This window comes from Pan troglodytes, chromosome 14 (genome assembly GCF_028858775.2).
Source record: "Pan troglodytes isolate AG18354 chromosome 14, NHGRI_mPanTro3-v2.0_pri, whole genome shotgun sequence".
Taxonomy (NCBI): Eukaryota; Metazoa; Chordata; class Mammalia; order Primates; family Hominidae; genus Pan; species Pan troglodytes.
The window spans coordinates 50,846,362-50,862,460 of NC_072412.2; the positions used below are offsets into that span (position 1 = coordinate 50,846,362).

General features: G+C 35.7%; 1 protein-coding gene across 1 annotated transcript in view; it reads right to left on the minus strand.

The window, feature by feature from the left end:
* Positions 1-16,099, minus strand: part of LOC129136826 (MAM and LDL-receptor class A domain-containing protein 1-like) — a 48,109-nt gene that overhangs the window by 14,228 nt on the left and 17,782 nt on the right. Inside the window, exons 9-10 of the mRNA XM_063792172.1 lie at positions 13,306-13,452; positions 4,458-4,555 (exon numbers count right to left, since the gene is read on the minus strand). Coding sequence (XP_063648242.1) covers positions 4,458-4,555; positions 13,306-13,452 — 245 coding nt within the window. The remainder of the gene's footprint in view (positions 1-4,457; positions 4,556-13,305; positions 13,453-16,099) is intronic.

Genomic DNA, 16,099 nt, shown 5'->3' on the forward strand with positions numbered 1-16,099 from the left:
TGAAACCCTCCTCTTCAAATTTTCTGCCAATTTTCTCAACTTCCCTATGGACTTTGTTCTAATTCCTTCTCAATCTCAGAGCTCCTTGGTCAGATCTTCATGGCCATTCTCGATTTTACTCCAAACCCTCAGCCACCTCTGCCTTCTCTGCTTCACATCAGACCCTTTATGCCTTCCTCAGTCTGCTTATTGCCACACTTGCTGCACCTTTATCAGATCTAGAATACGAAGATACAGAAGGACAAGAATAGCCAAAAAAGCAAAATAAATAAATGGGAGAAAAGAAAAAAAAACAAGCTAAGATATCTATAGCTCCTCAAAATTCAGCTGGGAATAAGTATATATTGAAAGAGGGGATCATTCACCACATACATAAACACACAGACACACACACACATCCCTCACCATTACCATAGTGATTTTTATGGCTCCTAGTCAGTTATGCTTTTTCCTGGGCATTCTTTTCCTGAACAAGCTTATGTTGAGGTTTAGAATCTTCAATAAAACAGAATCTGTTTTTCCCGTTTAAATGATTAATCTTTATGTGCTTTGATATACAGATTGGAGAGAGCACCTGCTCGCCCTTTCCTCTGTAGACTGTTGCTTCCTCTAGAATCCATCAGCTATTCTAACATTGATCTTTGGATTAAACACAATGACCAGGGAATAGAGCACAACTGCACCATTGCAGGACATGATCCAAAATTACTTTTTTTCTAAATTCTTCTTTGACTCCAGTTCATTGTCCTACTTTGGGGACATTGTAAGACATGGCCTTTTAAAACTCTTTGAGAGAGATTTGTAGAGTGTTATTATTATACTGGACTCACCCTCTTGTAGTTTGCAGCATTTCACACTGAATTGCTGTCAGTATCCCCCACTAAACAACATTTTGTTAGAGCAAGCATGTGTTTAGGTTGTTGTCATTATATTCCCTGCATTGAGGACTGTGATCAACACACAGTAGATAAGCAATATATATGTGTTGAATCGTAGGTATAATGTTTACTTTGTAATATAGCAAGCACTCGGGAGAAGTCTCAGAAGAACTATTTTCAGTTTTGTTTATTTCTCTTTACTTCCTTGAATCTGAACCACATGTGGCCCTCTCTGCATTGGCAGACTCAAATGTGTAGGCTGGCCCTCATAAACTTTACTTTGGGATCCAACCTATCTCTGGTTTCAACTACCTTTGTCCTGACTTTCTCATTCATATTTGTAAAACAATCTATGAATTATTTTTAATTAAGGAATATTAATGTACTTGCAAAACAAGTTGGAGAATTAAAAACAAAAGAAAGATCAATAGATGAACATACAAACTAACTTTGAAAGCAAAAGCTTCATATTATCCATCTTTCTGTATTTAATTGTGAAGTCCTAAAAGTAAGAGATTATGTTACTTACACAGTAACTCAAATATGAAAACTCAGAAAATATTAGTACCCACATTAATCCCCTTCATACTTTACATTTCCTAGTTAATTGTAAACAGTAACAGCATTTCAACAGCAGTAAGATAGAATAGCTTTGGGCTCCCTCGTGTTCTGTTTGTCCTATCTTGTATTTCAAAGAAAAATGCCAATTTTCCACTAGTGGCTGAAAGGACTTTTGAAGCATAAATTAAAGTCCGCATCTTGAACAATGATTAGCTGCAAGAACAATTGTCCATGCTGATGGCATGTGTTGGCCACATATAAAGTACAAGGTAATCCATGCAAAATGGCCCTAAAATCGTGCTGTTAGAAATGGCAACTCACGAGAAAGCTCAAGTTGCTTTAAATTCCTTTCAAAAAAATAAAAGAGTCTTAACTGTATTAGTCTGCTAGGATTATGTAGTAAAAACAAAAAACCATATAATTTCAGAAAATGAAGGCTTTAATCATATCAAAGTACCCCACACTGGTTATCTCACTGCTTGACTCTACTACCTTATAATGAAGAACATTGGTTCCATGAAAGCACTATTATTAATACGTTCCAATTCAGAGGATTGGCTAGATTTTCCAGTTACCCAAGAAGGTAAGAATTTGTTTTGTTTGCTTATTCTGTAACTTTTATGTAAGAAAATATCGACCGGGTGCGGTGGCTCACGCCTGTAATCCCAACACTTTGGGAGGCCAAGGCAGGTGAATCACGAGGTCAGGAGATCGAGACCATCCTGGCTAACATGGTGAAACCCCGACTCTACTAAAAACACAAAAAATTAGCCAGGAGTGGTGGTGGGCACCTGTAGTCCCAGCTACTCAGGAGGCTGAGGCAGGAGCGTGCAGTGAGCCCAGATTGCGCCACTGCACTCCAGCCTGGGCGACAGAGTGAGACTCTGTCTCAGGAAAAAAAAAAAAAAAGAAGAAAGAAAGAAAAAGAAAATATCACATATTGCCACAAACTTATTTAAAAAATTCATATTATAGTCTTAGAAAAATCCTGAGAACCATAGCTATGTGTATCTCAGACTATCAATAACATTCTCCTACCGTCTACTCCTACTTCCTAAACTGGAAAGCATTACAAAGTAACTCAAATATCCTTCCTGCTAACTCAAAGACTCCTAAAATTCAAGCACATAGAGAAAGGCGTGAAAAACAAATATCTATTCTGGCAGTCTGCAGTGGCGCCTTGAAGCAGTCTCAGTTTTTCAAAAACCAAGGCAAACCATTAAGTCAGTATCCATAGCCTTTAGAGATCGAAGCCTTGGTTTTGAGATAAACTACCAAGCACCCAAAATGTCCATGACAGCATTTTCACTGAGACCCCACCTAAATAACACCCCAACCCCAACTAAGTTACCAACTTAAGCAAAAATTAAGTGTCCTCAAGTGGAAACAATGATAAACTGAAACTCAATCCCAGTGACCACAAATCAATGGCTATCGGGAAGCATACAATGATGGGAAAGGTAGATTACATTTTAATATCATATACATGCATATGATTTCTCAGTGACTCTAGGTGAGTCATAGGAATTTCTAATACACTCTTAGTATCTTCAAATTTCTGTAAAGCAGGCAGAATTAACACATCATATTCCTTTACATTCAATTTTTTCTATATATCTAACATTTGTGATCTCATCACTTTAATGTATGACCTTGAATTAAATCTAAGTTAGCTTGTACTTTCAAAGAAGAAGTGCTTCTGGAGTTTCCCCTCAAAAAAAAAAAAAACACTCTATATTTATCTTTCTCTTTTTCTGTCTATCTTATAGGGTTTAATTAAAATAAAGAGATGGGAATGGGTAAAAGGCATTTGGATAAAATGGAAATGGAGACCAGGCATTTGCTTTAATTCTTATTCTCACAAAGAAATGGGAAGAAAAAAAAAACAAAAGAAAGGAAAAGAAAGTATCTTTAGGACTTTAAAAGAAAGTATCTATAGACACCACTATTAAGAACTCAGGGCACTCCCACTTAGACTTATACCAAACTGAAAGTATAATTAGGTTTATACCTCGGAATAATATGTCATTTATCACCAGGAATGCCCAAGTAAACTGCTCTAACACTACACTTACAGGCAATGAATTTACTGTGTGGCACTATTGATCTCTTCATTATTTTCTGATAAGTAAAGACGAAAAAATTAGCTGAAATCCTAAGGGCCGAGAGGCATGTTGGAGCTCTCAAAAGGACTGAAAATAAGACAAGCTGAATACAGACCTCTGATTTAGGTGTTACTTTTATGGAAAGCAAAGGAATTATGTTTACTGAATTAACATTATATTTGGTACATATATACCAATGTTTGGTACAAACATTGTTTACCTACTATGTACCAAATATTTTGCCAGGTGCTTTATTTAATCACATTTTAATCCTTGACATTATTCCATATAATCGTGTATGCTTCCAATGTAAACGCTGACATTTAATCCATACAATCATGTATGTTTCTGGTGTAGACACTGAGTCTCAAAAGGAATATACAATTTGTCTGAGCCACAGTTAGAAAGTGGCAAAAGAGACTTGAACCAAATCTAACTAGTCCATCCTCTCTAATATGCTGCTGAAATAAAATGGATATTTCACTCCTTAGTTTGTGTTTGCCTGGCACCAGAGGACTCATTTAAAAAACTCAAATTTCAGTAAATATAATCATTTCCATTTGTCTTTCTTTCAACAAACACTTATTTAACTGATTTTACTTTTCTCAATGTACATTGTTGGCCAAAAATTTTGGCAACACGTATCCACAGCTTTAGATTATTGAAATGACTGTGTGAAAAGAATATAAAATAACAGAAAGCTTTAATAGCCCTCAAAAGAATGGTGCCAGTTATGTGTTACAAATGGTCTTCTAGAAGGACATAGCATTTTGTGTTGAAATAGCGCATGTAAATCTCTTAATTCATTATTAAAGTGCTAGTAAAACATGGCGGGCATTTACTAGCAGAGTAACCCAAGCTCAGCGATTTACAACCACAGAATGGCCAGTGGAAATTCAGAACAGTTGATTACCTGACATGGGGTAGAGGCAGTGAGCAATTTTGTAAGAACAGGACTTCCAAGCTTGGCCACCCCGGGGGAGCGCTGTGCCTCCAAATAAATAAACGATCCTGCAAAAACAAAGGGAAAGTCATACGGATGCAAGTTCTCTTACACACTTAGCTGTTCTTTGCTCCACAATCTTATCCTTGCACATGCTAAACTATCAATTAGATAAAGAAAAGTACATTTTTTACATATTTACTATTATGGTTTGTAGATAACAAATAGCATTTATACCGGTATAACATTAAATACCTAAAATAACATTTAATCAATTAAAACAAGCTGTTGATCCAAATCACCTAAACAAACATTTCTGTTGGCTTCATTTATGTCATAGAGTTTGACATCAAATTAAATGAAGCTTCTAAGCTGACAATTAGATATTCAACACGCCCTTATGAAATACCCACAAGAGCTTTATTTTTTAGTTTCTTCACAAAGTACCGAAGGATATGAGCTTATGGAATGAATTTTAGTTTCTCCCGGGTCTTACGTGTTTGACATTGTTGTCTGTGCTAGAGGGGATCAAAGCTTAATTAAAGATCTAATCTGAACATTAACAAAATCACCACTTTTAGATTTTAACTACGACGGATGTGCTCATGGCAAATGTGCAGGGGATAACATCTCTCAGCAGCTTAAAAGATCACAGGTTCAGAGCTGCTGTCTGGGGTAGTTTCATTGAATATTGAAGACTTACAAGGAAGGCTATACCCAACAATGTCAAGGTCTGATACTGCCCTTTGATAATCACAGTGATAGGCAATTTGGAAAACCAACTATTTTCATTGGAAAATACCGTATTCAGAGAGTAGTTTTCCTAGATACAAGTCAATGCCGACTGCACACAAAGGAAAGGATTTAGAATTAGAATGTATTATTTTATAGACTCCATCACATGTTTAACCAAACAACCAAGGATGTGAGTCAGCAGTGTCATCTTTGAGTGGGAAAAATAGAACCCAGTTTATATTGTTTTTAAATCTCAAAACCTACTTGGAAAGATAAAGTTTACTGTCCTCAAATTCCAAATTACAGGTAATGGAAACAGTGCATGCGAGCAAGTTCATTAAATTCTCTATGCTTCACCTAAAAAGGAAAAGAATGGGAAAAGTTGATTTTGAAAAATTCTTCCACCTAAAAATGCTCAGGTTTAGGTAAAATTCAAATGAATATTTTTAAAAAGATGATCAAAATTCTAAAAACAAATGAACCGATATTCAAAGACCTTACTCCTCCAGTCATTCAACAGAATATACACAATTTCAAACAAGCTGGTTAATGAAGGTGAGAACATGTACACATTAAGACGCCAAAATCTAAATGAAGCAAAAGGCCTGAATAAATCGTTTAGACAACAAAAGTAACTGAAAAAGTAATGAAAAGAAAATCTAGAGAGAAATGTATGGTCCCACATCTGAGTTAAATTTAATTTTCTTTTCTTTTTTTTTTCCTGAGACAGGGTCTGGCTCTGTCACCTAGGCTAGAGTGCAGCAGCATGATTGTGGCTCACTGCTGCCTGGAACTCCTGGGTTCAAACAATCCTCCAGCTTCAGCCTCCCACTGGGTGTACAGGAGCACACTACCACATACATTTTAAATTTTTTTGTAGGGGCAGAGTCTCAAACTCCCGGCCTCAAGCAATCCTCCTGCCTTGGGCCTTCAAAGTGCTGGGATTTCAGGCATGAGCCACTGCATCTGGCTCCCTATTTAATTTTTAAAAAACAAATATTTGCAACATTATTCGAGAAACCTCAGATCTTAGAAAAATATGGAGAGCTCCCTGATTCATATTAGGTTGCCAGAATATCTTTAATTTTTAATAAAATGGATGAAAATAGGACAAAATTTAAAACTCTAGAGAGCAATCTCACTTGTGAGCATAGGAACAAATATTCTAATTAAAATGATGTCGAATAAATTTGAAATTGTTATCCAAAAATAGTGTGTCTTGATTAATCTGAGCCTTCCAAGAATGTAGGTTTGGTTTAATTTAGGAGCTCGGTCTCCATATTCAGTTACAACAACAAATGAAAGTGTCAAGTCATCGAATCCTATCTAAATGTTGAAAAGACTATGAAAAACCAGTGAACAATTTCAAGTCACAAATCTTAATAAAATAAAAGGAAATAATTAAATAAAGACTAGCGAACAACCTCAAAATAAATAGCATTCTAAATGGCAAATGATAAAACAATATTAATTAAAATGGGAAATGACATATTTCTATCACAACTATAAATTAGAGATAATATTAGGCAATATTTATAATCTTAGACTAATATTATCTTAAAGGTCTGGTGAGTGTAGAAGTCAAGGAAATAAAATATCTAGTAGACATTATAGAAAAAGAGAAGTAAATTTCCCATGTTTTACCAATAATATAATTGTAAAAATAGAAAGCCAAAGTATTCCATTTTTTATAATTATAGTATCATTTAGAAAATTTGGTAAGCTAAATGGAAACAGATATATTACACAATTACTTATCTTATCTTAGCAGTAAGTTTCCAGATACATAAACAGCAAGAAATGTCCAACTCCTGATAGCAAAATTAATTTTTTTAATGTAGGAAGAAATTTAACAGAAAAGGGACACGATTTATATGAAGAACATTATAAACTTTGTGAAAGACTGCAAACTCTCTGGTTAGATGAAAAGAGATAACATGTTTCTAGATGGAAAGATAATAGAATTAAAATATGAAGTTACTGACCATTGATTTGGAAGCTAAATGCTATCCTATGATAATTTTAACCAAATATTTATAAAGTTGTCAATATTGCATCAAAATTAATATGTGCAGGTAAGGGGTATAGAGAGTCTAAACTCTGACCACGGGCCCAGGGACTTCTAGGAACACATCCCTTGATTTATCTTCCTATCAGCCTGCTCTAAACAATGAGCCAAGTTAGAGAAATGTGGAATTTACCAGTTTTATTCCTGGTCATGGCAAGGAGTTTACTTCTGGTAATCAGAATTGTTTATTGTAAAACTCTTACACACCCACATACCCCAGAGTGGCTATGTGACCAGCACAATATAAAAATTAAAGGACAGAGTGAATAGTCTCCCTGGGTTAAAGTGTTCACATCTGGCTCGACCTCACCTTCTGCAAAACAGGTACCTTGTTAATGCACTGGCCTAGAAGTAACACCTTACATGTCTTAAGAACGTTAGAGGCCAGTCTCTATAACTTTCACAAATGCAAAAGTTATAAACAAGCATTACCATATTGAATAAAGAAATGAATAATAAATAAAATTACTCCAGTTAGGTTTGGTTCAGGAGTGCAAGAGGGGTTTAATATTTAAAAAATCAATTTACCTTATAGACAAAAAAGATAATCTGACAATCATATCATAATAGATGCTGAAAAATACTGAAAACTTTCAACATACATTCAATTTCTTAATTTTTTTAAAAAGCACGCTCTTGAATAGAAGGGAACATTTTTATCTGATAAAGAATACAATTTTTCAGTAAGCATGGCACTTAAGGTTTAACTATTGACAGCTTTTCCTCTGAGAGAGAAATAAGACAAGTCTAGCAGCTACCACCAGTTCTATTCAACACATTCTAGAAATTCTGTCCAGTACATAAAACAACAAAAGGAAGATAGAACTGTTAATATTTAGAAAAAAGGAAATAAAATTGCCATTATTTGCAGACAAAATAATTGTGATCCTAGAAAATAAAATATATATGTATAAGTTCCTAGCTATGATAAATAAAATTAGCAAGGCCACTGGATACAAGGTCAATATTTTCTATAAAAATGCATTTCTATATGTCAGCAATAATCAAAATCAGAAGTTCTTTAAAAGTAACACAAAAACCTAGGAAAATACTAGCAAAAGATTTTCAAAATCTCTACCCCGAAAGCTGTAAAATATTACTTAGTAAAATTAAAGAACCCAAATAAATTGAGACATTGGAAACATTTGAAAAAAATATTTTTCAGTGAAATGCAAATAAATATTACATATGAGAAATCATTGTACACCCATTAATTGGAAATTTTTATAGAGAATTATAATGCCTCTTGCTGGTAGGAAAATAGGAAAAAGTAGTCCCATTTTGTCACTAAAAATTGAAGTACTAAAGTTTTAGGGTAAATGAATCTATAAATGTTTATTGAAAATATAAATACATATCTTGCTTAAAAAATATAGAAGTCTCACTCCTAGTTATTATCTATTGCATAAAATCGAAAGTATCCTACAGGAGGAAATGTGTACAAGAATAAATTTGAAACATCGTCATGATATTGATGTCACTGGATAGGGGAATAGCTAGATACATTATGGTATATCCAAATCAAATAAATTTAGCTAAATAAACAAACATGAATCCAGTATCACAGACTGGATTTTATCTTCTGTCTTAAACGAGCAAAAGAAAAATATTAGAAAAAAAGCATATTTAGCATGGACTGTCAAATATAGGACAATGGGAATGTAAGATAGTGATAGATCACAGGATAGTGATCTCTGAGAGAGGGGAAACAAATGAGTTAAGTCCTGTAATTCCCACAGCTTACTGCCTAGACAGAGTTTCCAGGTGCCTGTGCAGAGGGGAAACACAGGAGTGTGGTAGTCTCCTCAAGTTGAAACAGATAGAGTCGGTGCTTTGGGGAGACCCACATGGGTAGAATTCATAAGACAGAGTGCCAGCTGCCCCTTTCAGGTACTGGAGCTTTGAAAAGACAGCAAGCTCCCGAGATCTGCAGACAGTCCCCCCTAAATTGCCATGTAAGGACCGATCGTGTGCATGGATTGGAGAAAACTACCTGAGTCTGGGGGTGAAAACACCTGAAATGAATAGCTGGAACATTTCCCGAAGGTCACAGAAAGTCAGGAATGGTAGAGTTCTCTCACCAACCAGAGTGCAAAACAAAAACAAAAACAAAAACAAAAACAGACATAGGCATTGGATAGAGAACTCAAACCAAATAAACACTTATGTCCAGACAAAAACACGTATGCAAATTTAATGGTGTTTTTACTCATATTTGACAATATTTGGAAACAATCTAAGTGTCCTTCAGCTGGTTAGTGGATAAATGAAGTGTGGCTCATCCACACAATGGACCCAACGATTCAGCAGTGAAAAAGGAAGGAATTGTGGCTGAAGCCAGCGACATGGATGAGTCTCAAGTCCTATATGCTAATTGAAAGAAGGCAGAATCAAAATGCTACATATGATATGATTCCATTTTCAAGACATTCTGGAACAGGCATACACTAGGGCTAGAAATCAGATCATTGGTGTCAGTGGTGGGAGGTGGGAGAATTATTGAGTACATAATGGCACAGAACAATGTGTTGGGCAGGAATAGTATTGTTTTATATCTTCATTTTTGTGATGGTTACACAATTGTGTATGTATGTCAGAACTCAGTGAACTGTACACTAAAATGGTTGAATTTTACATTTAACCAATACTTTATCATAAAAAATGAAAAAAAAATAGATAGTATTTGATGACTTGGGGCAACTGCCATAAGCTATCTTTAGTAAGAAGATAGGGACAATAGTTACAAGATAATATATTTCTTAAAAAACAATCACAGAAACACATATAATTTTGAATATGTATGTATCTACTATATATATATATCTGTGTGTGACTATATGAACATAGATAAAAGTGGAACATAATTAACATGAGTTGCCTATTTCAATGGAAATTTAACAGAGTAGGAATAGGAAGGTAGAAACGAAGCAAAAAAGGCAGGAAGGAAATTCGAGGCTTAATTACACACATACACACAAAAACTACATAATATCAACATATCCAGCCTGGTGAACACGGTGAAACCTCTGGCTCTACTAAAAATACAAAAACAAAAAACCAGCTGGGTGTGGTGGTGTGCACCTGTAGTCCCAGCTACTTGGGAGGAAAAGGCAGGAGAATTGCTTGAACCTGGGAGGTGGAGTTTGCAGTGAGCATGGATCACACCACTGCACTCCAGCCTGAGCAACTAAGTGAGACTCTGTCTCAGCTAGTTAGATAGATAGATAGATGATAGATAGATAGATAGATAGATAGATAGATAGATAGATAGATAGATAGACAGATAGACAGATTTAAAAGCTGCAATCTATATGTTTAAGGCTGTAAGAACAAAATGAACTAGAACTCCACTTTCTTAGATATCGGAACTATTAGGCTGCCTCTGACTCTACCAGAAATTTCCATTTCACTTTCCTTTCCCTTCCCGGTCCTTTTTCATTTTTTTTAAATTCTCCTCCACACTTGCAATTTAAAACCACTACTGATTCTCTTTAAGGTTTGATCATGGCAATCATGGGTAAAGAGATGTTGACTCCGTGATCCAGATATATATATATATATATATATATATATATATATATATTTTTTATTGGCCCTTTCTAAAATGAGAAAGACTGCGTTTTTGTCCCTCACACTCTGGGTGAGACCAGCTGCCCCTAGTTTTATCAGTCATATTGTTATCTTTCACTATTCTTCAACTCACCGGAAAAGAATGGGTCTTTCAACATCTAACACAGGGGCTCTATTAGAATCTTTTTAATGCAAATCATAGTTATGTAGTAATTATAAGATGGCAAAAGACTAAAGGTGATTTACAAACATATTTTCTAATTGTCTTATCTGGTGTTTTTCCTAGTCTTCTTATTAGAATGGACAACAAATATCTATTAATGTTTATGGAGTTCTTACTACATGGAAAAACCTTCGCAGGTGTTATTTCATTTAATCCTCATGACAACTCCACAGGGAAGCTACTTTTCTTTTCTCTATTTTCTATCTAATAAAACTGAAGCACCCTAATATTTAGACATGGGTGCAGTGTCAACATCGTGTCGGAACCCTGGGCAGCCCGTGCTCTTCCCTAACTGGTTATGGTATGCTCACATCAGACCACCATGACACACTGCCCGCACAGCTTCCCTTTGAGAATCACTGCCTTGGCTTAGGACTTCATCATCTCTCACTGATATTTCTTCAGCACATCCATGTTTTTTTGACTCCAGCCTTTCACCCTCTCCATTCTCCTCGTCTCAGACAGAACAGCCCTTTAGAGCAAATTTGATCGGTCACATGCTTTAACATGACTACCTGGGTCACCATCATCCTGCAGACACATTTCCAATTCCTCAGCACTCTCTAGAGTCCCCTTCCTTCCTCTCCTGTTTCATCAATTCTCTTCTCCCTGTCCAATCACACACGTCTTTCATCCCTAACTACTCCCATCTTTCTGCCCTCTTTGGGGATTCTTCCCTCCAATTAGGACATGATCCCTCCCACCTCTCTTTGGTTCCGTCTTCTCTCAGTAATTCCTTACTTCTGGCTTCCTGACTACTTTTCATTTCCCTTCAGTGCTCAGTTCAGGAGTCATCTCCTTCAACAAGGCATCTCGAATCCATCTGAATCACCTTCCATCCCTCTTAAAGCATCCTTCATAACCGATTGCAATTCCTTGCTTATCTACTTAAGCTACCAGACTGAGACCACCTCAAAGGCAGGGATCGTGGCATCCATCTTTGTGCATCCAGGTATCGTCTATGCTGTGTATTTAATAATTGGCTTGAACAGAGAAAAAGAAGTAAAATATTATATGAGTTTAGAGAAAATGTGTTGTTAATACATAGTTCCAATGATTTATAGTCCCCTTTCTATTTTAAACTTTAAACTTAACTTTGTCTTCTACAAAATGTTAAAGAAATGAGTCATGGCACAAAAGCAAAAATTAAGAACTTACCACACTGTTAAACAATTAACTAGGTTTATGGCTGTAGCCAACAGATGGATGGTTGAATTTTCCCACCCCATCCCCTAGCACCCTCACCCACTACCACCAACCCCAATTTCCAATGGCTGTAATTAAAAATATGATCAATACTTATTTTTGGTATAATTCTTTGGAAGTCTGAAAGAAGAAACAAATAGGATAATGTTCAATAAGGTTGAAAGATGATCTATAGTACAAGTACAGTTGTGCTATTGTAAGGTTTGCCAGGTGTGGTGGCTCCCTCTTGTAATCCCAGCACTTTTGGGAGGCTGAGGTGAGAGGATTGCTTGAGGCCAGGAGTTTGAGATCAACCTGGGCAACATGGCGAGACACTCTTTACTTAAAACATATACATTTAAAAAGTAAAGTTAACACGATGCTAACGTATATGGGGAATGACATCCGATGATAAATGTGAACAAAACAAAAGAGAAAAGAGAACAAACCCTTTCTGTTTTATTGGAGTTTCACAGACACTTATTGGAATACCACAGGTAGTTATGGTTCCTCTATTTTAAGATGATATGTAAACACTGGAATGATGGTTAAAAATATATATGTGGAAGAATAAGACTGTTTATTATAAAGAAGCCCGAAGACTGATTAAATTGCATTCAAGTATTTGTAAATTTATTTCACAGATAGTGCTAAATCTCTGTTCTCAGTTCCCAGAAACAAGATTAGACTATTTTTCTTCCTGTTTTGAAAAAATTGGATTGCTCTAAAAAGAAGGCAAGCCTACTGTACTTGATTCTGGGCAACTTGAGAAAATGATCAGAAAACTTTTCCACCTCTTTATGCCTTTAACCCAACTTATAAAAATTGCAACAACAAACGTGTTGGTGATTAAAACAATGCTCCTTTCAGGGAACTCAATTACCCGCCAATTATTAACTTGGTCAGGAGGTTTTAAAGCAAGACAAACCAGAGTTCCATGTATACAGTCTACAGAATAGAAATGAAAATACACAGTATCATCATTCCACAACATGCAAGAAAGAAAACTATTTTTTTTAAAGAGGAAAATGTCCTACCATGATTTATGTTTGCTGTGTGATCAGCTGCAGGAAAGTGGTGCTCTCCATTATTCAATCCTTTCATCAGCTTCCAGTGTGAATCTTCTGTGAGAAATGGCTCCCAACCGCAGAAACCGGACTCAAAGTCACAGGCGAGATGCTTTGCTGTTACACGTAGAAGAGAAAACAGGTGAGGAGAAATGAAGAGCATGCAGGCAAACACTGCTCTACGCTAGCTAATCATCTTAGGAGGCCTGCAAAATTATTCTGCTTGGCAGTGAATATTCTCTAGTGATCGGAATAGCTTTCCTTTATCTAGTCACACACAATATCTCAGGTGCTGTGTGAGGCATGACCCTTCCACATGCTTCCATCTGTAAGTCTGGTACATTTCATTCTGGTTGGCCATCTCCATTTTATTTAATGATACAAGGTGGAACTCCAAAGTTTTTCAGGGAGTAACTAATTTGCTTGCCCAGTATAAACCTGCTGAGATGGTAGTTTAAATGAAAAAAATCCACTGGGAAAGGGGAAGTTTAAATTAATTCTGGACACACAAATAACTTGAGGTCAGCATCTCAGTATGCATTTTATTATTCTATCCTAACACTTTCTCAAAAAAAAAAAATACCTAGCCATTTTGGAATTGCAGGTAAATTAGATATTCGGAACTGAGCTGGTGTTATCTTTTGTCTTTTTTTTTTTTTTTTTTTTTTTTTTTTTTAAGGCAGAGTCTCGCTCTGAGGCCCAGGCTGGAGTGCAGTGGTGCAATCTTGGCTCACTGCAAGCTCCACCTCCCGGGTTCACGCCATTCTCCTGCCTCAGCCTCCCGAGTAGCTGGGACTACAGGCGCCCACCACAACGCCCGGCTAATTTTTTATATTTTTAGTAGAGATGGGGTTTCACTGTGTTAGCAAGGATGGTCTCGATCTCCTGACCTCGTGATCCACCTGCCTCAGCCTCCCAAAATGCTGGGATTACAGGCGTGAGCCACCGCACCCGGCCCAACTTTTTTTTTTACATGAAAGACATCTGGAGACAATATCACAGTAAAAATTAATGCATCATACAAGATCCTTGGTTTAAATTTCTTTCATTTGACTATTATACCAATGTCCCCTGTGAAGGTACACAATTCATATTAGCATTTAAAATTGTTTTTAAAGTCCTATAATTAAAAAAACCCCTTTTTCATGGAATTTCCTGAACTATTTTGATTTGAAGATATATCTATCATGCCAACTTTTTTGGAACACAGTGAAGTAGATTCTATATATATATATTTTTTCCTATATGAGTTATTGAAATTTTATATATAAATACAAATGTGTATTTTATTGTGGTAAAATATACATGACATAAATGTAACATTTTAACAATTTTTAATGTAAGCTTCTATGGTATTAGGTACATTCCCATTGTTGTACAACCATTACCACCATCCATCTCCAGAACTTTTTCATTCCCAAACTGAATCTCCACCCCCATTAAGCAATACTTTCCATATCCCCTCCCCTCAAACCCTGGCAACCACCATTTTACTATCTGTCTCTATGAGTTTGCCTACTTTAGGTACTTCATATAACTGGGACCAAACAATACGTGTCCTTTTGTCTCTGGCTTATTTCAAGGTTCATCCATGTTGTAGCGTGTGTCTGAAAATTAGATCTATTTCATGTATAAACTGTTCAGGGATCCAATGTGTATCTTTGGACATGTTTGGCATGTTGTATTTTAATTATTTTGATAGAGATTTTTAAAACATATTGCATATATATGTATTAATTTTTTAAGCTTTATTGATGTATAAGTGACAAACAAAATTGTAACTAAGGTACGCAATGTAATGTTTTGATATACATATACATAGAGAAAGGATTACCACAGTAAAGCTAATTAGCATCATTTCATCATATAGTTACCTTTTGTGTGAGTGATCAGAACATTTCAGATCTACTCTCAGCAAATTTCAAGTATACAATACTGTGTTATTAACTATAGTCACCAGGCTGTACACTAGACTCCCAGAACTTATTTATCTTGTAAGTGAAAATTTGTATCTTTTGACCAACACCTCCCCATTTCGGCCAGGCCTCAGCGCTGGACAACTGCCATTCTACTCTCTGTTTCTACAAATTCAACTTTTTTAGGTTCCATGTATAAGTGAGATCGTGCTGTATTTGTCTTTCTCTGTCTGGGTTATTTCATTTTGCATAATCCCCTCCAGGCTCATCATTGTCACAAATAGCAAGTTTTTTCTTCATTATTGCTGAATAATATTTCATTGTGAACACATATACATTTTATACACACACACACACACACACATACACACACACACACACACCCCACTTGTTTGATCCATTCTCAGAGACTTCAGTTGTTTTGGCTGGATATTTTGAATAATGCTGCAATGAACATGAGGGTGCAGATATATTTTAATCTTAACTGCCCTCATTTAATACAGGATTATGTTAATAAACATCAAAAATCTATTGTTTGGTTTTAGAGAAATTTTACTCAGAGTTCATCAGTTAAAGTAATATTTTAAGATCATGACAAAGCTTTCTCTTGCATATTTAACCACTACAGCATATGAGCAGACAAGAAAGAATTTCATTGTGCAGCTGGGAAAAATTCTGGATCATGAAAAGTAAAATATTTTATGAATCCTCCAGAAGTTAATCAGCTCTCTGTGAAATAAGAAAGAAAGCTATGTATGGGAAATGAATGGGGAATATTTCATTTAATGAGAATATATTAGATTCTAACAGGATTATATTATAAATATTGTGTTAATATACATTACAAA